Below are 26526 nucleotides of genomic sequence, written 5' to 3'. Positions count from 1 at the left end.
TTATTTCCTCGTGGCCGTCTCGCTGCGCGGCTGCTGCGAGCGGGCCGAAGGCAGATCGTCCTCTTCCGCGACTCCCCCCTGAGGGTAGACCACAAAACACAGCTTCTGTCCCCAGCACGTCATGGACTCTGGGAAGAGCAAACGTGCGGGTGGTTAATGCGATTGCCTGAGCTCTCCTAAACCCAAGCGCAACGCTAGAAGGTGCAATACGTGAGCAGCTGCGCGCTGGCGCGGCCGGGCCCCTGGTGCACCCCGCCTCACCGTATTTGCTTCCCTTAAGTGACAGAGGAGCGTTTGCAAGTCAAAGCACGGGCAGCTTAAAATTGGACAGCTTTAGGAAGGACTGTGCTGGCCGTTGGCCCCGTCCGCCCTTGGCAATGCTGGTCCGTGCGCAGCACCGCTCGGCCGCCCTGCCCAGCCCGCGCGGACGGGCTCAGCGCCCCGGGGGTCCCCGGGAGGCAGGGACGGGAGACGGCCTCTCTCAAAGTGCTTAGCCTGAGAGCAGAGCAATTAAAACCCGAACGCAACTGAAGCATAAAAACCTCGTGCGCAATTTTGATTTTGCGTGCCAAGTGATAAAGTAAGGCTTTCTTATCTTCTGAGCGTCAAGTCATTTATCATGCCGCGCAGGGACTGCCGTTACGCGAGGGGATATGCTTGCAGCGTACTGGAAGAAAAGCAGGGCAGAGGAGGGTAGCAGAGTGCGTGTGTCATTTATTATTCTTTTTGTGATAGCTCATTTAGGCTTTGCATGCTTAAAGCTCTGCTCCTGTGCGTGTGCCTGGTGATTGAGGCGGCAACGAGTAAGCCGAAGGAAAGGGAAGATGTGCAGGGTCAGGACAGGAAGCAGAAGATGCCATGAAATGAGGAAAGCGGTTGCCCAAATGAACATGCCACGCAGCCGTAAAAACAAAACCCCCCGGTTCCAGGGAGGGGGTCGACTGAGCCACCTGCGTCCGCCTGACGGCTCTGAATTGCGAGCCAGGCAGGGAAACACAAGTCCTCCGTAACGCGGGCAGCGCTGGCAGCGATCGTTCTGGCTGGAGTGTTTTCCCGCGTAGCTGGCGCTAGAGCCTCGTACAATGCTTGAAAGGGAAGTTGTATATTAGTGTCAGCAGTGGTCAGCCTTGCTCAAGGTAATTCGCTGCCTCTTTTAGTGCTGCAGGCATCAGAGTTAAGACGAACCCCTACATACTCATGAACAACCCGCAGTGAGGAATCGCAGTGTGCGCTTACCTATTAGCCTATTTACACACTTTGGTTTGTTTCTCCAGTAGACTCCGAGAAAAAACACTGGCACTCCAGTTAAAATGATAATGAGTCCAACGCCACAGACGACAGGCTCCGAGTATAAGCTGAAGATCAACAGAAAAGCCCAAAATGCCAGGTAAGTGGCCGGGATGAGGAGGTTCACCTGCGAGGAGAGAGCAGAGCAGAGCAGAGCTGGGCAGGGCGGTCGCGGCGGCCGGCTGGCGCCCCGGGGCTGCCCGCGGCGGGATGGGACGGGCGGCAGCAGACCTGCACCGCCGGGGCTCTTGCCTATCCGAAAGCGCTAGCCTTAAACCATCACAATTAAGGGCAGAAGACAACCAAAACTTGAGGGACTTGGGCGCAATTTTAATCCTGTCTCCCTGCATGCCTCACTTCCCTCCGCCTCTGTCTTCCCTTCCATCCATCCCGGCAATCTTACTTTTAGCCAGGGTCTGTCTTTGTATCTTGCTTTTATACTGATGGCACTTTGGGATGTTGCTTGAGACCTTAAAACATCACCACTAGGTACAAAAATAAACAGTTCTTCAAAATCGGACAGAGGACTTGCTGTGACTGTCCCACCCTTCACACTGTTATCGGAACCAAAATGTTTAGCTTCAATGTTTTCACCTTGATAGGTCTGAAGATCTTGGGTTTCTTCCAGCGTAACACAATCAGGCCTATAATTGTCACTCCGTAGCAGAGGTAGTTAATAAACGACACATAGTTAATTAACGTGTATGTGTCTCCAACAAGCATGATGATTAGAGTGGCCAAACACTGTAAAGAGAGAAGCATATCCTTATTTGAGTCATTAGTAGCAAAGGTAGCTTAAAAGCAATAAAACCAACCAAAAAAAAGGCAAAAGGCAGTTAAACTCCTTTTATTTATGGCCCCTGCTGGGTGTTTCTGTTGCCTCCTGTGGTTCTGTTTTCTACCCAAACTGTGCCAGAGAGGTCTGGGGCTGACTGGAGACTCTGGGTTATTCTGATAGTGCCAAAGTCAGAGATCAATGGACTTATTTATGGAAAATGCCTCGAAAGCGCTGCTCCAAGCGGATCTGCGAGCTGCGGTCGCGCCGTGGTGGCGGTGCCGATGCGCAGAGCTGCCCTTGCTGCTGGCAAACGGTGCTGGCTCGCTTTTCAGGGGCCTCGGGGGTTCCCCTGCGCAGGCTGTGAACGTGGGCTCAGCTGCCGCCCTCGGGACGTGACCCTCGAGCACCGCGTCCCGCCGGCGGCTGCAGGACGGGGCGGGCGCTTCATTCTCGGCAACAGGCTCTTCCCAACCTGGTGCCTGAAATCTCGCCCCCAAATCCCCCCAGGACCCATAGTTGTCCGCGCTTTCCCTGTAAAGCCAGCAGTGACTTCCCTGTGCTGCCCGCACACAAAACGCTCACGGCATTGGCTTTTGGTGGCTTCCTCCACCAGTTTGTTATGCATTTTGAAAGCTGCTCAACCCTACGATGAGGACTTAGGGCAAAGTTCAGGTTGTCTGTCATCAGAAAAGAGGGATTTCTCGCAGACTGCCACTTAGCGGTTAGTGCGCTGCTTTGTTCCAGGTGCCCTGTGTGTTATAAAGGAGGAAAGCTTCACCCTTTCCCCGCCGGCCGAAGGCTGGTGCTGCGGACGACCCAGCTTGTCAATCTTCTGAGCACGAGTAGTGCAGGGGAGCGGCAGGCGGGCGGTGGGCATTTCCGTGCGTGAGCTCGCTTTTTTGTACTTGCTCGACTTCTGGCAGAGTCCGCGAGGCGGCTCAGGGTGGAGGGGCTGCCCTGCGGGTGCCGGGCAGCCGGGCCGGGCTGGCAGGCTGCACGGCCCCACGGGGGCTATTGCAACGGTGCCATGCACGCCGCGTGCTGGTGGCCAGAGCCCCGCAGAGACGTGTCCGAACCACTCCCGAGAGCTCGCACTGTTTGCCTCCGTGTTTCTCCAGGCTCTCTTTTTGTTCCTGCCCCTTTCTCTTAATTAGCTGTGCCTATAACAACCCTCACAGGCTTGGGGGGTTTCAACATCTTGCACAGTCCCACTGCAAAATTCATTTAAATTAGGACAGGGTTTTACATCAGTGTCACATACCGCATTTCCCTGCTTTCCCCCCGAAAGATGCACAGCGTTACGAATGCACGCGACCCTTTCCTGCCACTGGCAGGTTGGGTAGCAAAGACGCTCAGCGCAGGCAACGCTGCTGCGTCGAAGCCGCACGCCGTGCGGGCGTCGCGCTGCAGCACTGCGAGGCTGCAGGGGAGCGTGCGGCTTCCCCCTCCGACCGCCCGGCCCGGCCACTGGGCAGCCCCTGCGGCCTCCTAAAAGCCACTGAGCACCTGCTGTTAGTACCTCCCATCATGAAATACGGTTAGATGGGCTGAGTCTGTTTATTTTACATTTTATCTTGGAGCTTTGATTTTTTGAGAGGATCAGTAAAAATACAGGACTCACTGGGGATGCTGAAAAGGCCTTTCTTCCTGCACAAAAAAACACCTTTCTTCATGCAAAAGCTAGGGTGATTCATTAGAAAACAAAAAAGAACCTGATGTATTAATTAGGTTTGCCTAAAGTCTGACCTAATTCGCTATCATAACTGTTTGCAGTATATTATTTTTATATTTCTATTTGTTAAGAAATTAATATTTCACAGCAGCATTTGTTATACTGAAATGCATTAAAATACCTTCAAGTGATTAATTAATATGCAGTGTTGGTTCTATAATTTGCACTGTAATTTAAGGAAAGCGTTTTGAGCAGGCATATGCCTGATTTATCAGGCCCGCTCGGCACAGGGAGCCTGCTCGTGTTGCGGCTGTTTCGCAGCGAAGCAGCCGCTGAAACTCAGCGTGTTATTTGAGCCGGTGTGTTTCTAAGGCCCGCGGTGCCCGAGCCGGGCTGCCCGCAGCGGCCCCCGCGGAGGCGTCTGTGCGTGCCGGGCAGAGGGGCTGCACGCTCCCCCCATCGCCACGCGGGCAAGGGGCTGCATTTGGGGGCTTGGGCACCAAGCCCTGGGGATGCCACGGGGATGGCAGCTGTGGCGTTGCTTTGTCTAGAAGTCGAACGTACAGAGGGGTTATTATTTTGTGAAATTAAGTCTGGGCATATTGTGCCGAAATTGCTGCAAGCGCTGGGAGAGTCGTGTAAACAGGCACCTTTGTAGTGCGGCTGGGGCCAGGTCCTCGCTGGTCCCAACTCAGGGCAAACCCGGCTTGATGGAGCCCGGATTTCAGCCAAATGCCCTGGGGGAATTTCCTCACTTACGCCGTGCGGGCAGCGCCTGGAGCATCAGGAGCTGCCTTCCTCTTCAATGCTTTTTATGCTATAGCGTGTGAAACGTCACCTACTCTAACTACACTCTTGGTAAAAGCATGTAAACCTCTGTTTCAAGTAACAGCTTCTGTGAGGCATCACAAGGGCGCTTAGGAGCGAGGCAGATTACTTAAAGGCTGATGAATGCCTCTGCGGGGAGCAGCTTAGCAGAGCATCCGGCAGGAGCCCTGGTCCATGTGGTGCCTCTTCCATGGCGGCCCGGCCCACGAGGCTTTCCCGGCTCCACTGCCCGGGGTGTGGGATCTCCTGGAGCTGCCTGGCCTGTGAGGCTTTTCCGGCTCTACTGCCCCAGGCACGGGATCTCCTGGAGTGCCTGTCCCGCGTGGGGCAAGTGGTGTGCGGGCACTTACACACACAAGGAGGGCCGGGATGGGCGTGCAGTGCTCCACGTGGATCATGGCAAGCAGGCTGGGCAAGTGGCCTTCACGGGCTCCGGAGAAACACAGCCTGCAAAGAAGAGCGGGAATGCTAAATCCACCATACAGGCAGCAGCCACGTTGCTATCTAGTTGTACGTGTTCTCTAACCTTAATCTTCCAAAGAAACCAACGAGCATCTTGGAAGATGCGGTTGCTAGATGCTGGCATGAGCCCGGGGACACCACAATTCATTTCATATTTCCGCTACAGACTTCCTGGGAAACCTGGCATAAGTTATTTAAACTAGACCCTTGAGCATGCTAGGCCTCTAACTGCTAACGTAATCTGTGAAATCAGCTGGTCTTCAATGCCTAATCGCCGCTGAGGCTGCAGACAGAAATCTGTCCCGTCCCTGTCACTGGAACGGCCTCATTATCCAGGGCAGGGTAAGCACAGCAAGGCTGTGAGGTGATCAACCCTATGTAGCTAAGGCATAAAAAGTGTAATCGAAAATATTTCCAGGGTCAAAAGGGTTTTGGCTAAGGTTTAACATGCCTTAAGATTTTATCTTTAAATGCATAGCCTGTTACATATGCACTCAGATTTGTTGCATCTCACAACACTTGCGAAAGTGTGAAGATAAATGACTTTCCCAAGGTACTTAAGAGTTGGATGGTTTCCTCAAAAAAATGTAGAACTTTTTCATTAACTCCAGATGGGTCAATTAATATAAATAGACTTCTAGTCACACTATCAGCAGTGTGCACTCAAAACACCTTGCCTGAGAGGGATTTTTCCAGTGCCAGAATGATGTGTCTGTAATTGGGAACAGAACCTGGCCCTGTAACTCCTTTTTGAGCTCAGTGTAGCTTAGCTTGTAGCTACTGCAACTTTATTGATGTAGAATTACTTTGGTTGCATTTTAAAGCAGCGTTTGACTCTCGCTGCAAATTATTCCACATCTGCAGACACCTTCAGTAGCTCATAAGGGTTGTTTTGCAAGAGATTCTGCAATTACATTTGCAGTTCTGCAATATTACATTTGCTGATTGAAACAGAGCAATTCGTAACTGAATGTATCCAACATGCCCAACCATGATGTCATGTTCTATAACATCCAAAATGTCTAGCTAGCATTTCTTTAGCAAATTAAATTAAAACAGCCCCTCCCCAAATTAGATAATGTTCATAAAATTGTACTCCATCTAACCTTGATGAGGTAAAAAGGTATCCATTTATTCCTCCAAATGTAGATAGGGCCACTGAGACTGGCATAACCCAGGAAAAATAGCCCAGTAACTTTTCACCAAATGTCTAAAGCAACAGAAGGCAGAGAAACTGAAATATACTGCAAAGCACAGAACTGAAATCAAAGTGTATTTTAGACATCCAGGGAATGTTTTACTTACTACCGCCACAGCGTTGGAGGACAAGAGCTCTTGGGGTGACATGGCAGTGAAATATGCAATGTTGGTGAACGTATACACAAATGTCACCAATGGGATGGATATGAATATGGCACGAGGTAGGTTCCTAATAAAAGAATTAGGAGGGTAGATAAGAACTTACAGTCAAACACAACTAGAGCTCAACAGCCTGGCACAGCCTGGGGACGCTTCTCCACCCGGGTAGTTTAATCTGCTGTTTCTCGTGCAGCTACTAAACGAGAGCATTGCTTTTGCGTCTGCTTTGGATGGCAGTTTGACTCAGAGCAGTTTCAGGAAGGCTAAAACTGTCACAAAACTTCATGTCTGGAGAGTGTCGCTCCGTATGACAAAAGATACCACAAGCTTACATTGGGTTGGGAATTTGGATTCAGGGTAGCATGTTACTTAAAACTGAAAAAGCCATTTCTCAATAGCGCTATGGACGGACACCAGCTGTGGAGTGAAATGCCTTGTTTTGCTTCATCTTCATCTGCTCTGAAAAGGAATCGGCTCCTGTCGCCCAGGCCACTGCCTTGGCCAGTCAGGTACCGTAAATCTCATTCAGCTGTGTCGCGCCACAGTAATTTACAGTACTAAAAATGTACTTAATCTCCAATCTGGGGATCTTTTTTGGAAGTGAACACTTAGACAGTTCTGTATTCAAAGCAGTAACAGTTTTTAATATATGTGTCAGATAAGGAAAACATTAATAAATATGTATTATAACCTGTTTGATTTTGAAGTGATTTAGTAAAAATGGAATTTTTTTTTTGGTTATTTAGTTACCTTTTTATATTTTACTTTCCCCTCAAAGGCTGAAAAAATAAAAAAGTCCATTCATTCTTTTTTATTTCTCAATTGAAGCAATGTATGCCTTATTTAAGTGGTAACTTTTCATTATTCAGTTTTGAAGTCGCGCAGTCCATTAAAATGTTGGTGTTTTATTGAGGGAACACATTACCACTCTTTCTTAACCCCAAGGTTTCTGGACATGCACAGTGTCATACGTGTGAACACTTTACCACCCATTTGTGTGAAGGCACATGTAGCGCTGCTTGGAAGACTGCAGCTTTAATTCATTTCCATCCAGGCTGCTTAATATCTTAAATTCTCCTTGTTTAATTGCTGTGTGCACTGAATGCCCAGAAATAACTGAAGCTCCAGGAGCTGCTTGTGGCATTCATCATTCTACTTTATCATCTCAGAAATTTTGAAACATTTGAGCTTTGCTTTACTAAACTAAAAATCGCTCTCCCTCAGGCTTTTCCAGCCTGCTGGTGATAAATCATTTCAGAGCCCATGGCCGGGTACGTTATCACCAGCCAGCCCACTGCTGATGGCCCCAGCAGAGGGACGCTGGCAGCTGTGCTGCAGGCGGCGGCAGCGGCAGCTTCAAAATGTGTCCTAAAAGTGGGACGTGGCCGGGACGGCCACCTGACACTGCGCAGTGACTGTCTGATCTGCTCCTTCAGGTGCTTGTGCAAGATTCCCTTTGGGTGAAAAACCAAAACCACTTCCAGTATAATTCAACCTTTTTCTAATAGCAGGCAGTGACTCTCCTTACACATATTTGTATGGTATCTCCTCAATGGCTAATTTTCTACTATAGAAGCAATATATAATTTGATAGTGCCGTAAGGATTACGCTCAGTCCCTGGGCTGTTCTGACTCAGTTAATGCTTTGTACAATATATTCTTAATTTTAGTGTGGTCTTTCTTTAAGTTAGCTGTTATCTGGGTTTAATTGAAAAAGTTCTCTCTCCTTTAGACTCCTTTCCTATAGACACATAACAGTATTGTCACAGCTTATTAAATGAATGATATTAACAGATGGCTCCAGCATCTCAGCGCTTCAGAAGTGTTTGGATCACATGGAAACAGATACTTGCCTGCGGGGATCAACTAATTCTTCTGTCACATAGTTCAAGAAGTTCCAGCCACTGAACGCGAAGGATCCTTGAAGGAAAGCTAAGGCTAAATGCCCCACTGATGGAGTCATCCAAAAATTGAACGCGTTGCTTGGTGTCAGTTCCTCGTAGTTTCCTGCGCACAGAGCACAAGCAAGAGGTTACGCCTCCCCTTCAGAGCACCGCTACCTACCAGAGACACCGGGAAATAAGACAGGAAAACTCTCTTTTTCTGCCTGATGCTTGCTAACGTAGATTAGTGACTTTGTGTTCTTCGTTCCCGCACCACAGTGGGCTTCACTGACTCCCCCAGCCTGGACCCCGCACCAATGGTCACTGTCGGAAAATGGCTCCTTGAAGCTGCAAAGTCCTAGCTACTTTTAATGCAGTTTTCCTTTACAAGAGTTTTGTGTTGTTTAGTAGAAATACTGAAAAATAAAATATCTGTGGGGCTGGGTGATTTGTCAAAACTGTGGGACTCTTATCATTGAGAAAACAAGTTTTCTGCTTTCCTGTAAATGTCATATTTCATCTTTCTTTATATGACTCATCATCTACATGATAAAAACATCATGAGCCTTTTGTGTTCCGTGCTTTTCATCAAGTTGATGAATCAGCAAGGCTTTTTTTTTGCCTGTTTTTAATTTTCTAAGTGACTTTTTGAAGGAAATTGAACTATTCCTGTGCCTAAAATGAGCCAGGTGTTGTCTTGAACTGTACCCAATATCATTTATTCAATGTACACCCAGAGCACTTTAAAATTTGAGGACCTTGCAACTGATCACGAATTTTCTGCAAGTCTACTGCAATATTTCCAGCTTGCCAGTGCAGTCCTGTGTTTGATCAGAAACAGCAATGCAGCCCAGAAAGTAGCTCGTATAGGGAGGATACAGCTGATTTCTCTATTGTCTCATCTCTTTGCTGACTCTGTATCCTGTAATCACCTATAGGATACATCTTGGTTGCACCTGTACTTGGAAGAAATCCTTTATCCTTTTATTGTGAGTTTTTGGCCGGGTTGGGTGTGCCCGGTGTGGGTAGCAGTGGCTTTTTGGGGGCTGGGGGAGCCAGCCTGCACCCCCCTCCCTCTGAGTACCCGGCCGGAAATCCTGGGTTCGTTCTCGTTGGTTTATATAGGTGGAAAGCAGTGTGGTGAGCACGCTGGGTCTGGCAAAGTCAAGTACGTCAACAGTGCCGTAGCAGTGTTAAAGCTGTCTGTGTTGCAGAATACCTTTAAAGATCTGTATGAAGCCCACAGTAATGATAAGGGCCAGGGCTAGCAGTTTTCCCGCGGTGAATATATCCTGAATGCGAGTTGCCCATCGCACGCTGGAGCCGTTCACCCAGGTCAGGAGTACTGGAGAGCAAAAGACTGAGTTCAGTGAAATGAAATTATGTTTATTTAAGAACACACATTAAAAGCATCAAAATACATAGACTGACACATACATTTCTACAGGGAGCTCTAGGCTGGCCATGACCAAATGTGAGAGGGAAAATTCCTTTTTCCTAAGAAATTTCCAGCTGCAGAGAGGCATCCTTACAGTCACCAGCTTTTCCCATTTCTGTGCTCTGCCATTCAGGCCTTCCCCCCAGCTCTATCAAATGTGCCTGATTAATGTTCAAAGTGCCAGTTGCATGGAGGGATTTCTGGCTTCTCCGGGGAAACGGTGAAAGTCTTAATTCCTTTTAGCTCTGATTCGCTCTTGCTAGCTCCCCAAGTAATTAATTCAGAACTGGTGGCGTTTTGCACTTCCTACACGCTCCCATTTGCGAATGTAGCAAAGCCCAGGAATAGCTGAAACGCTGGGCAGTGACCCACGCCAGGCGGCAGGCTGCGCGAGGCCCTGATGCCACAAGCCCGTGTGTGGGGCCGAGCACGCAGGGAGAGGGGAAGGGGCTGAGTGTCCCCATGTGCTCATGAGGGGCTGCGGTCCATCCCTGGCTTGTCCTTTGCATGGGAACCCGCCAGGGGAAATTGGCACCGGGAGCTTCCTGCCGGCATCACAGCTGTGACCATCTGTCCGTCCCACGCAGGAATTGGTCCTAGCTCGCTGCTTGGCTGATCCCAGGTGAAAACAAACCAAACTTTGCATGCTCAAGAAGTAAATACTCACATAAACACACCATGGAGAGGATCCTGGAGGCATTATAGGGCGGGATGCAGTTTGGGAACACAGGCTGCAGGACGTAGTTTGAAAATGTCAACGCAATGACAGCCAGGCTGGTGGGGTACATGATCAGCACCGCGCTCCAGAGCAGCAAAAACCTGGAAACACAGGAGAAAGCACCAGAGAGCAGTGCTGCAGGTGCCAAACGGATGTGCCGCAGGTGCCACCCAGCTGTGCTGCAGCCGTGCCCGCTCACACGGTCCCAGGCCAGAGCTGTTGTCCAGGTCACCCCTAAGCCATCACTTTCTTGTGCCTCTCCTCATCCTTTTTCTTCTATTCCCAGTGCAGCTTGGATTTTAAATTAAACATTTTTAAGCCAAGCACAGTTTAGCAATACATTGAACAGCGGGGATGATTACCATTGGGAACATTTTGATTTAGTTTTGCATGTCAAATTGCAAGTGTCTCCGTAGGGTAGCTGCTGCCACAGGATGGACGTGCTCCCGCAGCGCCCAGCAGGCCCTGCGGTTACGGTGCTGTGCAAGGGGGCAATCGCAGGAAGATTTGAGCGATGGAGGGCAGCGCCTGCCGCTGGGCATGGGGCCACCTCTCGCCCACCACAGCTCTGACGCTGCACTGTGGGCACTGGACACAGCCCAGCCGTGCTCCTGACTCCAGCTGCGGCTCAGAACTGGTGTCACAGGTGAGGTGTTCTTGCAGACACAAAGTGTGAGTTTTCTTGGGTCCTCACTTGGTGAAAAGGCGAAAACACCTCTCTCCTAAGAGTAGCAATGGACTTAGTGTTTTAAAATACTCTGGTTTCCTTCTAAAATATTATCATTTCTGTGGTGGGAAGCAGCTGTTGCAAGAAAGTGAAATGCTTCTTGCCTTACACACGTACACAGAGATATGTGTATATGTATATACATATATATACATGTATGCACCCCCCTTCATTCATAGGTCCGCACACATGTAGTGTGCATGATGCACAGCACTAATGAGGATCAGAAATCGACACTGCCAAATAAAATAACGTAATGTGCAGGTTATGCTCAGCCTTCCCCATCCCAGGTTGCCCTCCCGAAGGCTGCTCGTGGCCAGCGTGCCTTTTGGGGGCTGGCCCCTTAAATTTGGCCAAGGGGCGAGTGTGCTCCTTTGGAGTTAGCTTGGCCTGGGGTGATGTGGCTGTGGTGGTGTGCTCCTCTTCCTGGCTGGTGAGTGTTCTTCAGCCTTGTTGCTTTGCTTGCCTATGTTGTTTCTGAGAAGTATGGGGAAATTTGATGTTTGCTTTTGCTTATTAATTACTTAACTACTATAGAGTTAATTTGGAGAATTGTTTGACATGATGCAAGAGTTGGTTACCTTCCCAAATGGCACTTTTTTTTTTTCCTTAAATGCAATGTTTTCTCCTTCTTTTTACTTTTTTGAGTGATGCCTTTCTTTGGCTTCTAATGTTTTTATTTATGGTTTAGCAAAGTTTCCCCAGGTGACTGACTGCTGCTGTGCTGTTTACTGCCAGTCACCACTTTTGGTAGCTCTGAAGACCCCAGGGCAGGAGTCAGGGGGCTGGAGGAGTTGAGTACAAAACACAGGGCCCCGCAGGGTTCAGTTGCTGAAGACTAATGTGACTAAAAGACTGAAATAATTCTTTTTTGATAGAGTTAAGATTTTGGTGGTGTTTTGTGACTTTAAGTTCAGACCTTGGTGCCCTCAAACAGCCCCAGCTGTGTGCTCTATTTGATTGCAGGCCAGCTGGGGGCAATTGTGGCAGACCTGCACCCATGTGTGAGGTGGAGATGGTGCGTGCAGACCCCGCTAGTCCTTTTCTGTGAGTTTTATCTGCTTCTGACAGAGTTTATACAGATCAGAGAAATGCAGTCAGATAAAAACAGTCAGGAGAATGATTCTGAAAAGAATATTTCAGGCAAAGTTGGCATTTGCTTCTATGTTGTAATACAAGGTGCATTAAAGTTAGTATCTGGTAAAACACAGTTTAATGGAAATGTGAATAATTCAGTAGACTTCTGATAGTCAATTTGTTTTGTGCTGAATTGGAATCCATGCAGGATTGATAATACCAATTAAAGTAAATGCAGAACTTTAGCAGAGGATAACACAGTTACGTTACCAAGCAGGAAGCTCAAACAAGAGGTCACATTGAAACAAAAAGGAGAGCTTGCCTAAGATTTAGGCTTTTTTCTTACAGTAAGTTTCAGCTGAAGCCTAGCTTCGAGGAGAAGATACTGGTGTTGGTCACTGGCATCACTGCTGCTGGTGGCAGGGAAATGCTGCCACATGGGTGCCTTGCTCGGGTGCTTTGCCCTAGGCACATGCTGCCAGCTGCTGTGGAGGCCGGACCCTGAGCCGACAGCCCCTCCGGCCAGGGATATTTACTCTTGTGTGGAGTCTACTGCGGTTGGCAGGCAGGAGTTAATCCTGTGATGAGCCAAATGCCCTGAGCCTTCTAGGAGGTCTTTGCTTTTAAAATCCCACCTTTTATCATATGTTTTGCAGAAAGACTTAGAGTATGGTTTACCTAGCAGAGAATAACTGTTTCAAATCAGCCAGAATTGACTGAAGTGACACAGAACTGAAACTTCTTATGGACATAGTTGGGTTTCGTATGTCTGTGCTATCAGTGGTATCCATAACTTGATAAATCACGTGGCAAACCCAATGGCTCCAGGTGCGCTTTGTTTCCTTGCCAGTCCCCGACACGAGGATGTCTTGCAGAGGGCGTCCAACCATTGCTGGAAAGCCACAGCTGGGTGTGAAGCAGACAAGTGTCAGTCATGCTGCGCGCTTAGTTACTGGCCAGCTATTTAAGTAGAAAGTGAGGGAACTGGTCTCCTGAGGGCTGACCGGGGTAACTGAGGGTGTTGGGAGCTGAACCCTGTCTGATAAGCTTTCAGTATTGCTCAGTACCTTGCAGCACTAGAAGAATCTGAGAAGTTAAATCTTTTGTTGCTGGCCACGAGGCAATCGGGCCTTTAGAAAAAGGCTCGAGACAGCTGAGAGTAGAGAAAAAGGAGACACAACCGTTCCCCTCTGTGCTCGGGTGAAGAGGATCCCCGTGATGCTTGTTTATGCTCAGGAAGTCCGAGTGTGCTGGAGTTTGTTTGGAGCTTGTAATGGCAAAAGGGCCAGTAAGACGACCTCTGTGGGTATTTTTTTGGAGCAAACCGTGGCATGTGTAATGAGTGTAAATGTCTGCTCGCTGAAGGTCTCTGCAGCATTTTTCAGTGTTGAGTCTGATCCAAAGTCCATTGAAGTTAATGGTTATATTCCCATCAATTTGAATGTTCTTTAGATAATGTCTCTAATTACCCCCCCCCCCCCATTTTAGAAACACTCTGGAATAAGTGACAATCTGTTGTGGGACTTGCTGCTTTTAGGCAGGTGTGACTTTCACCGGAAATGTGGGTCATCCCAGATCGAAGCTGGATTTATGCAAATACCTCTGTGAGCTAATTCCTCAGCTGGGGAAAGAAACGAGCAGCATAGTGTGATTTGGATCTTGAAAAGAGTCAGTCTAGTGGATTTGGTACAAACAGTTCTCTAACCTATATTTGGGTTGTGCCTGTGCTCCAAAGAGCATCTTGCATTATATATAAGCTAACATGGAATCAAAGTGGCTTGTAAAAATAGAAAGTCAGTGTGTGCTGTGCTTGGGCATCATTAACAAAAGCAAACAGTTTGAAATAGAAACTGTACTACAGTTCATCTTACGGCAGAAAAAGCTGAACTACTTCAAAGAAATTACATTATTATTAACATTATCCCACATTGCTGAAAGAATTATTGTTTTTGAAAACTTCAGACTTCGCAGCATGAAAAAATGGGAATATACAAGTGCACTTGACTCGTGTTACTTGCAGTCTGGGGTGACATTTATCAAAGCTTTGGGTTTGAGCTCTCTGCTGACTTCAATACTTATGATTCATGTTAAGAACATGATATGTCCAGTCATCAATCATTGCTGGGAAAAAAACAGCTACATTAGTTGCAATGTTATTACTGAGCGTTCAGAAGAAAGTTGTATTTATCAGAAATGCACTAGTGAGTTTTTCATGAAGCTAAACTTATTCATTCTCTTCTGCAAAGACACATATTAAGCCTATTATTTACTATTTTGGGTAATGTTCTTTTTATGACCTGTAGAAACATGAAAATCCATATGTATGCAAATACACTGCATGCAATTACTCTGCTCCAGCAGCACAGGACATGATAAATTCCCTACAGTTAGTCTGCTTGTATACAAATGCTATTTAAAACACAGATGATTTCTAAATGAAAATAAAAGCGAGAAGTCTGCTGCTGGATACAAGATCTGTCCCTCTGAATTTGCTCCTGGCCTGCCTGCTATCTAAGGGCTGGGAGCTGTCGGGGTTTCCTTCCCTAGCCAGTGTCCCGTATTTGAGGTAGGCACTATGTCAGTTCTGCACGATAATCATGCTTACTTTCACCATCTCTGCTGCTTTCAGTGATGATTTTGGGTGCCCTGTTAAGGGTTCCCAGTGGGGTTGTTGGTCCCTGGCCTGGGTTGTCACACAAGTGCCAGTGCCTTGTTCTTCTCGCAAATCCCACTTCTGTGTCCATGTTTGGCATTTGCATCTTTATTGAAAAGCGAGGGGTACTTCATTTAGTTTTGGGAAAAGGTCTAGATTATCATTTCTCTCAACCATAGACTCCTCCACTGCTTTTCATGTTCTTTTCATAGCTACGGTGTTACCAGACATGTTATTACTTAGTTGTGCATTTTTCTTGGCTGCTCTAACTCAGTTTGCCTTTTGGTAATGCTCAATTTAACCCCAAAGGTTCTGATATTCTGGATGAACATGCTGAATTTCCTCTGTCTCTTCCAACTGTGCTCCCTGAAAAGGAGTTGCCCAACAACAGCAAAAAGTTGGGTGAAGACTGTAAATAGACCTGTAAGTCCGAGCAATGTTCTTGTGGGTTTGTGTGGCCTTTTTTTCCTTTAGAAACAAAAGGCAACCCAAGTGTCTGAAAACCCAGGTGGGATGTTCCAGCTGGCATTGCTGCCATGAATGGGCGTTTGACTCCTTCCTTGAAGTTCTTTTTATTTTGAAGTAGGAATTTCTGCAATTATGGATAAACAGTGTGTGTGTTTTGTTTTAACCAGAGCATTTGTCAGGAGCTTAAATGTCACTCATCCGACAGAAGCGTAAGTGGCTGGAGCATCTCTAGCTCTGCCTCGCCCTCCCGTTTCTGAGCACTTGCTGACTTCTTATGGCCTCTGTGGTCTGTGTGGGGCTGAAGGAAGGCCAGCGTGGAGGGACATCCGCACCTGCACGCCCTGGCTGTGTCTCCAGCTCCCGTTTGTCCTGGAAACCATTCCTAGGACTTAGCTGTGATCTCCTCTCCGGTGCTGCCTGCTGCCTCCTTCGTGGCTGAGCAAACTGCCCTCTCCTCTGGCCAGCGGCCAGCCTCAGCCCTGGGACAGCTGCTGGGCGCTGCTGCCTCTCGCAGCGTTTGGCAAGCCCCAAAATCTCTGCCTGCCTCTCTCACCCTGCTAATTTCTTCAGCAACTTGTGCTCAGAGATGCATCTGACATTTTGCTATTTCTAAGGAAACCTTTCTTTGAGAATGATTTCCAAATCCAGAATTAACTATACAGTCAGTTGTGCTGATACCTGTGTCCCGAGTCTGCTTTGAGATGAGACCACGGCTGTGATTGCAGCTGGAGGAGGCTGCGTCTCACTCCCTCTGGGCGTCCCACGCCGGCGGGAAGCTTTTAAAGAGCACTATGAGTGGCAAAGGCAAGGGTCCCCTCTCCACAGAGAGCTGGTGAAGGCTGCACGCCTCCCTCTTCCTGGTGTCTGAAAATCTTTGCCTCCTGCCCCAGGAGGTTTTATCGACATTTGAAAATGTTTTAATGGAGAAGGAGGGGGAAAGGAGAGAAGAGTGCATCTCCGTGGCTGGGGCTGCTGTGTGTGGTCTGTTGATGAGGCGTAGGAGAGCTGGAAGATGAAATCAGAGATTTTTTGCAGCTGACTTGCATCCCAAGCTTCATTTCCTAGAGCTGAGCTGCAAAGCTGACTGTGTCTTTGGTTATTTAACCTTTCTGTCTCTGCCTCAGCGTTATGGAATGGCTGGAGTGCTTCCATGATCTGTTCGAATTTAAGATTTTTTTGTTGTTGTTGTATGAAAAGTGTTTCAGGAAATTTGGGTGGACAGTCCCCTTGAAATATAAAATCCAACTGCTTTTTTGCTTCCCAACCCAGCTGCTATCATAAATAACTTTTACTATGGTTCTGGTGATGTTTAGCTGCTGTGGCAGTTGCTGATTTTGGCACATTTGTTAAAACTTCAGTTAGTTTTACCTTAATTGTTATTGTAATCAGATTCGAGACGCAGCTGTTGTTCTGCAGCCAAAACTTGAAGTGTGTTGGGTCAGGAAATGGTTCTATCCTGCTTTTTCAGTTCATGTTCTTACATTACCCTGAGTGGTGTTGCAACTTTTGGTTGTGTGTGTGTTGGTTGTGTGTTTTTTTTTCTTTTTTTAATTTAAGCAATCAAGTATCTACACAGTCAGTAACTGGGACCTGTAGTACTGTAATGGTTGTTACGATCAACCAGTGCATCAATGTTTCTTATACCTGACACAGGAAAATGTCATAACTAGGGAGGATTTGTGGCAGGGGTGGAGGGGATGGGGCAGGGGCTCGACTGTTGAGGTAAGTGAAAGAGGAAAGGTCTGGGTCTGGGTAGGTGCATCACCTGCTCCTGTAATAAAAACCATCCCTGTTAATAGGGCAAACCACCCCGACTTGCCATTGGGAAAACTTTTCAGAAAATCATTTGGCATGCTAAATTTGATAGTCTTTCCTGTAGTGAGGATAAATCAGAAGAGAAAATTGAGCTTTTGGAGGATGGAGTGTTTCTTTTTATTAGGGGAGGCTTCCTAAGCTGCTGCTTTCAGCTCAAAGACCTGGGTATAAAGGTACTGATGGAGGAATGTGCACGTTTGAAGTAGAAAACTGAAAATACTTGTAAACGTTCCCAAAAGCTGCAGGCTTTAGGTGGTCGTTTAGCAAAGAGCAGCAGGGTGTAATCCCAGCCTTACTTTATTGAAACCATCTCTCAGAAAAAAGTCATTGATCCTTCCTCGCCCAAAGAGAGCTTTCTGAATTCCTTTTAAATTAACAGTTATCCCAAAACATACCTGAAAGCTGCTTGTCTAAGGCAACCCTTTGTCCTACTTACAACATTGTTTTATTCTCTTGGGAGTAAAGATAAAGTCATTTTTGGAAGTAAAGAATTAGAGCATTTTTCTTCTTCAGATGGCAAGGTCATACTTTTCTGATGCTGCTTGTGCAGTGCAAGTCTTGTTAAAAAAACAAAACAAAAAAACCCCCAACCCAACCTACAGTCAGGGAAGACAGAGCCCTCTGCTTAGGGAGATGACAGTTGTTCTGTTCCCAGATGAATGATGTGCAGTGATCAACAAGCAGAAGTACATTTTTCATAGTAAGTGTATAGCTTGACACTCTGGTGCAATGCAAATTCTCTGAATATGGCAGAGTGAGCTGAGGAACAACTAAATCCAGGATTAATTTTACTTGATTTTTACTTGTCTTTCCTTCTATCCTAGAAAGCAAAATTCATTTGTTTTTGTGAAACTGTGATGGTGAAAACTGACTTTCTGGTCTCCTTCACAGTCATACTTGTGGGGCAGCACTTCTGTTTGTCTGCAGAAGTTTGTGCTCTTTCCTCTTTTCCGGGCCTTGCTCAGAGACCCTGTCTGGAGGAAAACGGCGGGCAGGCAAGCTGCTGACCCCTTGCGACAGCAGGGGTGTCTGGGGAGCAAGGGCCCTGCCATGGCAGCCGGCTTCTGTGCAGCAGTGCTGGGGCTTGGGAGGTCAAGGGGTGATGCTGTGGCCGTGCGCGCTTTGCGTAAAAACAGCGTTGCCTTGGCTTTGCCAAAAAAAGTTGAAGTTGTACTGGATGCAAAGCTGTTTTTGCATTATTACGCTGAGCAGAAGCTGCGCTTTCTGGTGCACGCGTGTCTCTGCAGCCTGCTCCCTGACGGGAAAACGAGCTCAAGCAAAGTCTCGGGAAAGACAAGCCGAAGTTTCAGTTAAGTTAATGGAGTCAATGTTTTTATTCCCTTAGTCTGTGCTGTGATGACAGTGTAATTATTTTATGCAAAGCAGGACAGAGTTTAGAAGAGCGATTCCTTTGTCTGAAGAAACATGAACTTTTATGAAAATGAATATAATGTAACAGCCTAAATCTGATAAGCGCCAGAAAGGTACCTCATCATGTGGTGTACTTTCTGATGCTGCCTGGACTCAGAGGAAAGGTGTTGGGGTAGCCCTGACGAAACACGGCAAGCACAAGAAGAGGGGGACGGCCCATGGGAAAGGTGCACCAGAGCCTGCTTGCATTGCTCCTGCCACCGTTTCGCTAGCGCAGCGCCTGGCTGAGTTGTTACCAGTCTGTTTTATCAGATGAGAATGAATATCCTCCCCCTGCGTCCTGCTTCTGGTTTTCACTTATTGTGCTTTTTTCCCCCCACAAATAAGACCAACACATTGCACAGCCTGTTTACTTGCAAATGACTAAGTTGGCTAAAACGTCTAGGTGCTTCTCTACTGAGTTATGAATAGAGGTCAGCGGATTAATTTTTTTTCTTGTCAAATGTACAATAAAACATGCAGTAAAATATAAAATGGAGACCTCTTCTCACTTGTCCCTTCTCCCTTTGCCACACTACTGGTAGCAGTATTTTCAAAGAGAAATTGTTTCCTGAGTAAGGGTCCCCCCTCTTTGTATTTATGCCACAATGTTATTTTATACATTGTGGTAAATGAACCAGTGCTGCAGGCCAGCACTGTAAACCCGGGACACTTCTGTAGGCAGATTTGGCTCTTGAATGATTTTCTGTACTCTCATGTAGGAAGATCAAGCAATGTAACGCCAGAGAAATATTTGCTGCCTTTTGTACTGATAGTTAAAAGAGGGCTTTGGTTTATGGCAAGTAGCCCTAGTCTCACCTCCCTGATGTGTGAAGCTCCTCAAATACCAGGTACTAATAATTCGTGGCACACATGCAAGAACATTACCCTGGCACAGCATCATTTCTAGCATTATTCTTTCCTATCATTGATTTTATTGAGTCGGAGCAGTGAGTGAAAATCTGCTGCTCTCATTGAAAAGGCAGAATCAGGAGCCTTACATAGGGGCAATTGGGTATTTTTAGTGCAAGTAGAAATGATGACTTTATGAAAGCACTTTATTGACAAATGCTCCCTTTCATTTCTGAATTAGATGTCTTTTTCTCACTAAATATTTAATATAAACATGTTTTCAAATGACTGTTAAGAGATATGGCACTTACCCAGCTAACCCACCGAAAATCTCTGTGACATAGGAATAATCCCCTCCTGATTTAGGGATAGTTACTCCTAGTTCAGCATAACATAACGATCCAAGAGCAGCGATCCCTCCTCCGAGCACCCAAATAATGAGCGCAAGTCCCACCGAGCCGGTGTGCTCCAAAACTCCTTTTGGTGAAATAAAGATTCCAGAACCAATAATGTTACCTGGAATAAAAAAAAAGTTTTGCAGTGAGGTGAAAGAAAGCAAGAAATGCATATTTTTTTTATTTATTCATTTTTTTAAGCTCTTTGAGGTTTTGTGTGGTTGTACTTTATCTGATTAAGCCCTAGGGAAAATGTTTCAGTTTATCAGAAATCAAGTAACACAAGTGTGTACTCAGATCTGCTGCAGCACTTGAAGAAGCTGTTGAACGTCTGTGTTTATAACATCTGTGTTTATAAGAAGTGGTTCTGTGGCATGAATTCAAACAGCTGCAGAACTACCTAATGTCACCTGATAGGACCACATATTGTATCCAAGGGAGTTAGAAATGTTGTGTTTATAATGAAGATTATTTAATTTCTTCCTAAGAGGAATCTGAACAAGATAAGGCCCATCTTCAGGGAGGAGGGGAGTCCAAAAGAATATAGTGTTATCTGTATATATGTTATCTGTGGCCAAGAGGAGCTCTAGCCACAAGGGCAGATTTAAGATTGTGCTTGTGGGGTGGGGGGAAAAAAAGTTGCCATGAGGGCAGATTCAAGCTTGTGCTTGAGGAAAGTCCCCTTGAAGTCCAAAATATTAAAAATCCATTAAAATTATATTTGTAATATGTACTGTTTAGTCATTGTCCACAGATCGCAAATGGATAGTGTGGTCTAACTAAAATATCAGACAAGGTGGGCTTTGTCCTAGTAATTTTGCTAGATACATATGTGAGCTGAGGCCATGCTGGGCATGGTGGGGGGGGAAGCTGGTTAATGCAAATGTTCCTCTCTCCTGTGAAGCCAGGCCTGGTCTGCCTTCCTGGTCAGCAGAAACTGGTCTCTGAGCCTCGTGGCTGGTCAGATTTGGGAGGGAGAAATCTTTGTCAGACTTGGGGTTTTTGAGCAATACCTATGTAGTACTCCTCCAGTCAGTCCCCAAAAGACATGAAGACCCTTGTTGTGGGACCCTGCTGAGGGCTTTCTTCCTGTGTGAGTCAGTATTAACCAAGCTGGCTAACTTCCAGTCTATGTTGAACTGCACTTTTTATCAATGTGGTTGCAAAAACCATTGGGTGCTGGCAGCTGGCAAGTATCCTCATCAAGACTGACTTTTCTGCAGCCTTCCCCCTTGTGTCTCATCAAATCTAAGTTCTCATCTTCCCCTCTGGTTAAGAAATGCTTTTCCACCTGTGATGTATAGCCTCTTCCATAAGCAAACTCTGCTACATTTATGGCTCTAACTCTGCCCTCCTGTTTCTTAAAGCAGCTTCAGAAAGCGCAGATCACTGAGCTGCTCTGATGTAGCTGTGCTCGGATGTAGCTATGTGTTTGCAGCACGTATGTTGAAGCAGATGCTCTATCTGTGGTTTGAAATGAAGGTGGAAGATAGACCCCTCGCTGCAAGTGATAAGCAGGCGGCTGCATTGCAGGAAGGCAGGGAGGGCTGAGCAGCTGCGGAGGCCGTGCCTGAGCCCGTCCTGGCTGGAGCCCGTCCCGGCTGGGGCCTGGCTGCTGGCGCAGCAAAGCAGCCTGTGCTCCGGGGGCTGCGGCCACATGCGACCTGTTCCCTGGGGACATGAGGGGTGGTGTTGCATTGCAGTGGCAAACCAAAGCACCTGACTAAATGATGCAATAAAGACACGTTCCTGGGATGAGATGGCTGGAGGCATGTTGTGCCTCTTCTGTTTGCTGACCTCTTAGCGTGTGAAAGGGCACTGCTCCTTACTAGCCCTATGTTGGGTATAAAAGCAGTCTTTTTGATATCGCAGTTGAACGAAGTCAAACAAAGTGCTCCCCCAGGCAGTTTAATTGGATGTGTAGTGGTTTAAAGTAATGTTGTCCAAGCTCAGCAGGAAGGAAATATTGATACAGATTAAAGAAATTGTGGCAGACACCCCTATGAGTTGTGAAATAAATTTAAAAAATCATGACACTTAAAAAAACCAAAAAAACCAAAAAACCCCACTCTTTTTAAACTTTTCATTTTAACTATTAAGCTTTTAGGAAGCCTATGTTCACCTTTTTAAGAATCCTTCAACAGACAGAAAAAGGCTATAACCATTTTCTTTCTAGATGAAAGCAGAGATTCACAGCTGTAACTTTAAGAAACACACTAAATATCAGCAGAATCTTGATAATGCGCTTAAAGCGAGATTGTTAAATCGTATATGGTGCCTGAAAGCCATGTAAAAAAAAATATATATATATATATATCTGTCTTTCTAGCGTATTGTTAAAGGACTCAGCAAGCAACTTCTATAATTGGCTGGTCTTTTCCTGTAACAATATTGAATCTGCTCTTAAATGCTCTCCCAGCAGATGACACCCTCTGTGGAGCACAAGCTGTGGGGTGCCTCTGTGCTGGTGATGAATTGGGCCCTCGCATTGCATGTGGCACCGTTCCCCGCAGGTGCAGTACAGTTAGGAGAAGGTAATTGTTAGGAGAAGGTAATCTCACACTGTCTCATTTAAAAAGTGGCAAAATCCAAGGCAGGAGCATGTTTGTATTCAGAAGGGAGCTGTGTGTGCAGAGAAACAGAGTAGAGGTAGGCAAGAATGCTATATAAGGGTCTCCTTTTGCTTTATACCCTAGCACAATTTTCACTGGGTTGTAAAACTAAAAGTAGTCTTCTAAAATTCATGTTCTTGCTTCCTCAAGAAAAAGAACTTAACATGCTGCTGTTTTGAGGGGTAAATAAACATGCAGACAATAAGAACACAGATTATTGAAAACAGAATTTCATCACTTGAATTTTTGATGATGTCATGACCTTCCAAAACACATCCTGTTGTAACAACAGACTGGATTGCCCAAAAGAGATGATACTATAGAGAAATCTGGTTAACTTTAAGCTTCTGGCTGACTCTTCAGCCCAGGACAGCAGATACCTAATTAACTTACAAAAGGCTCTTTCCAGGGGAAGAGGGCCAGCCAGGAGGGGGACAGCCCTGCAAGCAACCCCTCTGAGCAAGAGCCGCGTGCAGGCTCAGGGAGCCCCTTCTCAGCACCGTGGATCCCGTAAGAAGAAACAGGAACAAATAGGACAACATGATTAGAAGCAGGGAAATTTGCAGGGGAAATGCAAAAACCCCAGCTCTTCCTGCCTCAATTTTCCTTTCTTTCCCCCTCCAAAGAGTGAGGATTGCACTAGAGAAGGAGGTATGGTTATGTGCACAGCCTGGTAATGGTGGCGATCCTACTGCAAGCAGGCAGAAAGGCCGAAGGCAAGGCAGGCTCTCTCTTCCTAGGGAGCAAAGGTCTTTGCAGACAGAGCAGTGGCAGTGGGGAGCCGGCAAGGCCGGCCACGATGCGCTCACTCTAGTCCAGAGACCAGAAAACCTCATGTAGGACAGAGTGAGGGACTAGGGTTGTCTAGTCTAGGTGGGGGGCGAACAAGGGAAGAAGAGTCTCCAAATATACAGAAAATATTTGCAAGGAAGAAGGGAATAAACTGTGTGGGGGGGTGTTTTTATGTCCATGCTGCAGAGATAAGATTAAGCCAGAAATAACTGGCTTAAACTGACACAGGAGGTGGAGGGTAGAGCTTGGGGAAATTTCTGTGGTGGTGAGACCTGGTGAGCCGTGGCAGAGGCTCCTGTGGGATGGCTGGGGAGCCTCGAGATGCTCTGGTTAAGGCTGGACAACTGTCTGACGGGGTGGCTGCAGGCACGTCTGATCTCATGCTGAGCAGGCAGTTGGGCTCAGTTGTCCTTCCCAGCCTGGTTTCTCTGGGTCTGAGTTTCAGTGGAAGTTTTGGAATTGGTGGTTTTTCCAGCATTAGGTAATTCTGCTCCTCCTGTGATGTCTGCAAGGAAATGGCTTTCTTTTCCATGCTGATTTAATCTTTTTCCTTGCCTGACAGGCAATATATATATATTTTTTCCTGTGTCTCTTAAACAAAAGGCTGGTGGGCTGCTCCTGGTGAGCTGCCTCGGTGAGGCATCGGGTGTGTGGGCAGCAAGGGGCTGTATTGGCTGCGGGGGCTGGGGCCGGCTTCCACAGCAGGCCGCCCTCAGTGCCTAGGTCATACTAGAAAAACGGTAAAATTCAATACATACAGTCTGTCTTTGGCTGAAATAGCACAGGCAGTCCTAATCACTGCTACAGCATTAATCATTGCAACTTGTTCTGGATGGTTGTGTTTCGACCCAAATGAGTCGCACAATATTACTCACAGTGTTAATAGATTTGTTCTGGGCCTTCCTTGCTGGGAAGCTGCACAACTGGAAAAGAGTGGTAAAATCTTCCAGAGAGATAGATGAGAAGTTAGTGTATTGCTAAAGCATATACAATAGTCTATAAAATTTATGTTTCTAAACTTCATTCATAGTTTCTACTGGTGACTGAAAAGTTGCAGCATATTAAAAATGATCGAGCTTTTCTGGAAAGCCAGTTGTGCCCCGTTCAAGTTAAGCTGAAAAGGAAATAACTGTTTAAGGAACTTAAAAACTGTCTTGACAAACACTCTAGTAATACCATGTACTGCAGTTGTAACAATGCTATTCATACATATGAAGGAAAGCCTTAAGTTATAAAGGATATGTGGAAAAAAATTATCCAACACCAGCCAGCACAGATACCTATTTCTATTTTTCACAGATCAATGTACCTGAAAATGATGCAATTTTGGAAGGAGCTGATGGTATTTTTGGGAAGTATATTGAATTTAGGACATATCTTTAGGTTCTAATTTCCTCCTTGGAATGGGATGGTATTCCTGTTTTGGCAACCTTAGTATCAAACAAACATCATTCAAATACAAAATAACCTATAAATGAGCCCCCTGACTCTTCATGTGCCTTCTCTTCGTGCTCGGTGTTTTTACCTTAGCTCAGGTTCGCTGCTATTTTTGGTAGCAAACAGAAGATGAAAATATCCTTCGTTCAGCAAGCTCTCTGTAAGAGCTTCCACTCCCTCACTTATCTGTCACCATTTCATTATGTCAGTACATGTAGAAAATCCAAACACAGCATTATATCCTTCAAACTGATCTGGAAGCAAAACAGAGGAGGAGAATTTTTTTTTTTTTTCTTTTAAAAAGAAGCAAATGTGCAGAGTGCAGTGTGAAAGGCAGTGATGTCTTTTCAGAGACCTGTGCTGGGCGAGGGAGGTGCGAGCTGCCTTGCAGCCTGCCTGCCTTTTCCTGCTCAGCTATTTTGGTGTAACGCACGGGCCGGTGGATGGACTGGAAGAGGGGGGCAATGGAGAGAGAAGCAGCAGTGGTTGCAGAGCAGCATGGTCAGCCCTTGGTGCAGGAGCCAGGGAGCAAGAGGCAAACTCAACGGATTGGTACAGTTTTTAGACACTTGCATTGGACTTCGAGGCCCTGAATCTCTCCATGCTTCAGGTTAGTGATGCCCTTCTCTAGGGATGCAGAGTGCCCGGGCACTTGATGGCAGAAAGCACTGAGCGCAGGGGTGTGAGTGTCGCTCTTCTCGCAACCCCAAAGAGCGGCGGGGAGGCACGTGTGTGGGCATGTGGTGCAGCGTATCTTAGAATAACAACCTCCTGTTATGACACGACTGCCAAACCAGTCCTCTTCATGTGCAAGACCCTATTCAACTGGAAATGGCTAGTCCATGACTTTTTAGTTACACCCAGAAAGCATTATCTTTAAGTAACTGGTCGAAGGGACAGGACAAGAGAGGGAACAGGCTGTTTTCTGGGTATTCCTTCCATACAAACGCTCATAGAATTCCTTGCTTAAATTAAACAATCCATCATATTTAAAAATCTCATGTCCTTTGTGAGCGAGACTGTTACAATGCAAAATTCTCCTCCAAACTCATTATGAATTTCCTCTTATTTTGCTCTTGCAACATGTGCAAAAGCCGTACCAGCAGGAGTGGAAGTCCTACGCCCATTCTGACAACAAAATGTTCTTATGGAAGCATGCCATGAATGTGGCAACGTGCCTGGGAAGTACCTTCACTTCACTCAGTGTAGGACATATTTAAAAATAGATATGGTAGAGAGACTGAGATAGTCAAAGAAAATTAGATGTCAAAAACTTCCTGATGAGCAGCAGAATCTTAGCGGTGTCGCATTTTTTAGTGTAAGTTCTTAGATCAGAAGATCAAGTAGTAAGGCAAATGCTTTACCTATAAATAGGTATTTTAAAGCAAACCCTGCTTAGCAGGCACTGGAGGGAATCTGGAGAACAACTCTAGTAAGAAAGAAATTGGCTCAGGGAGATTCTCATTCCTGTGCTCACTATGTGGTAAAAAATTTGTTTCAGCTTTATTAGTGATGGTACTCTCGATATTCACTAAATTTATTTTTCTTGCCAGATGTGAATACATGGGGAAAAAATGAATTTCTTGTAAATGGTCACTATCTCTATTCTTTCATGGCCTTGACTAGAATTTCTTGCTATGGAACTGCTTATTTGAACCTAAAAGAAACTACCACTTGAACTGTGTATCTTCAGGCCACGGCCATGTTTTATAAAGATGATACTGAACAGGCTCTCTAGAACAATGCATATAAATTCCTGTTTGTAACAATACAGCCCTGACCCCGCCTGGCAGATGTGAGCTGGGAGTTACCAGAGAAAGTTGTATGACCCATTCCAACAAATCACTGCTAAGTAACCACAGT

The 26526-nt window shown here is 46.3% G+C and overlaps 1 protein-coding gene across 1 annotated transcript in view; it reads right to left on the bottom strand.

The window, feature by feature from the left end:
• SLC7A10 (solute carrier family 7 member 10) overlaps positions 1-26526 on the bottom strand; it is a 50175-nt gene continuing 23649 nt past the window's right edge. Inside the window, exons 2-11 of the mRNA XM_067302892.1 lie at positions 19739-19943; positions 10375-10526; positions 9489-9614; positions 8240-8393; positions 6333-6456; positions 6134-6237; positions 4916-5012; positions 1882-2031; positions 1237-1414; positions 1-128 (exon numbers count right to left, since the gene is read on the bottom strand). Coding sequence (XP_067158993.1) covers positions 1-128; positions 1237-1414; positions 1882-2031; positions 4916-5012; positions 6134-6237; positions 6333-6456; positions 8240-8393; positions 9489-9614; positions 10375-10526; positions 19739-19943 — 1418 coding nt within the window. The remainder of the gene's footprint in view (positions 129-1236; positions 1415-1881; positions 2032-4915; positions 5013-6133; positions 6238-6332; positions 6457-8239; positions 8394-9488; positions 9615-10374; positions 10527-19738; positions 19944-26526) is intronic.

The sequence above is a fragment of the Apteryx mantelli genome, chromosome 10 (assembly GCF_036417845.1).
Source record: "Apteryx mantelli isolate bAptMan1 chromosome 10, bAptMan1.hap1, whole genome shotgun sequence".
Classification (NCBI taxonomy): Eukaryota; Metazoa; Chordata; class Aves; order Apterygiformes; family Apterygidae; genus Apteryx; species Apteryx mantelli.
The sequence above is the reverse complement of the archived record's forward strand: the minus strand, read 5'-3'. Positions and strand labels throughout refer to the sequence as shown.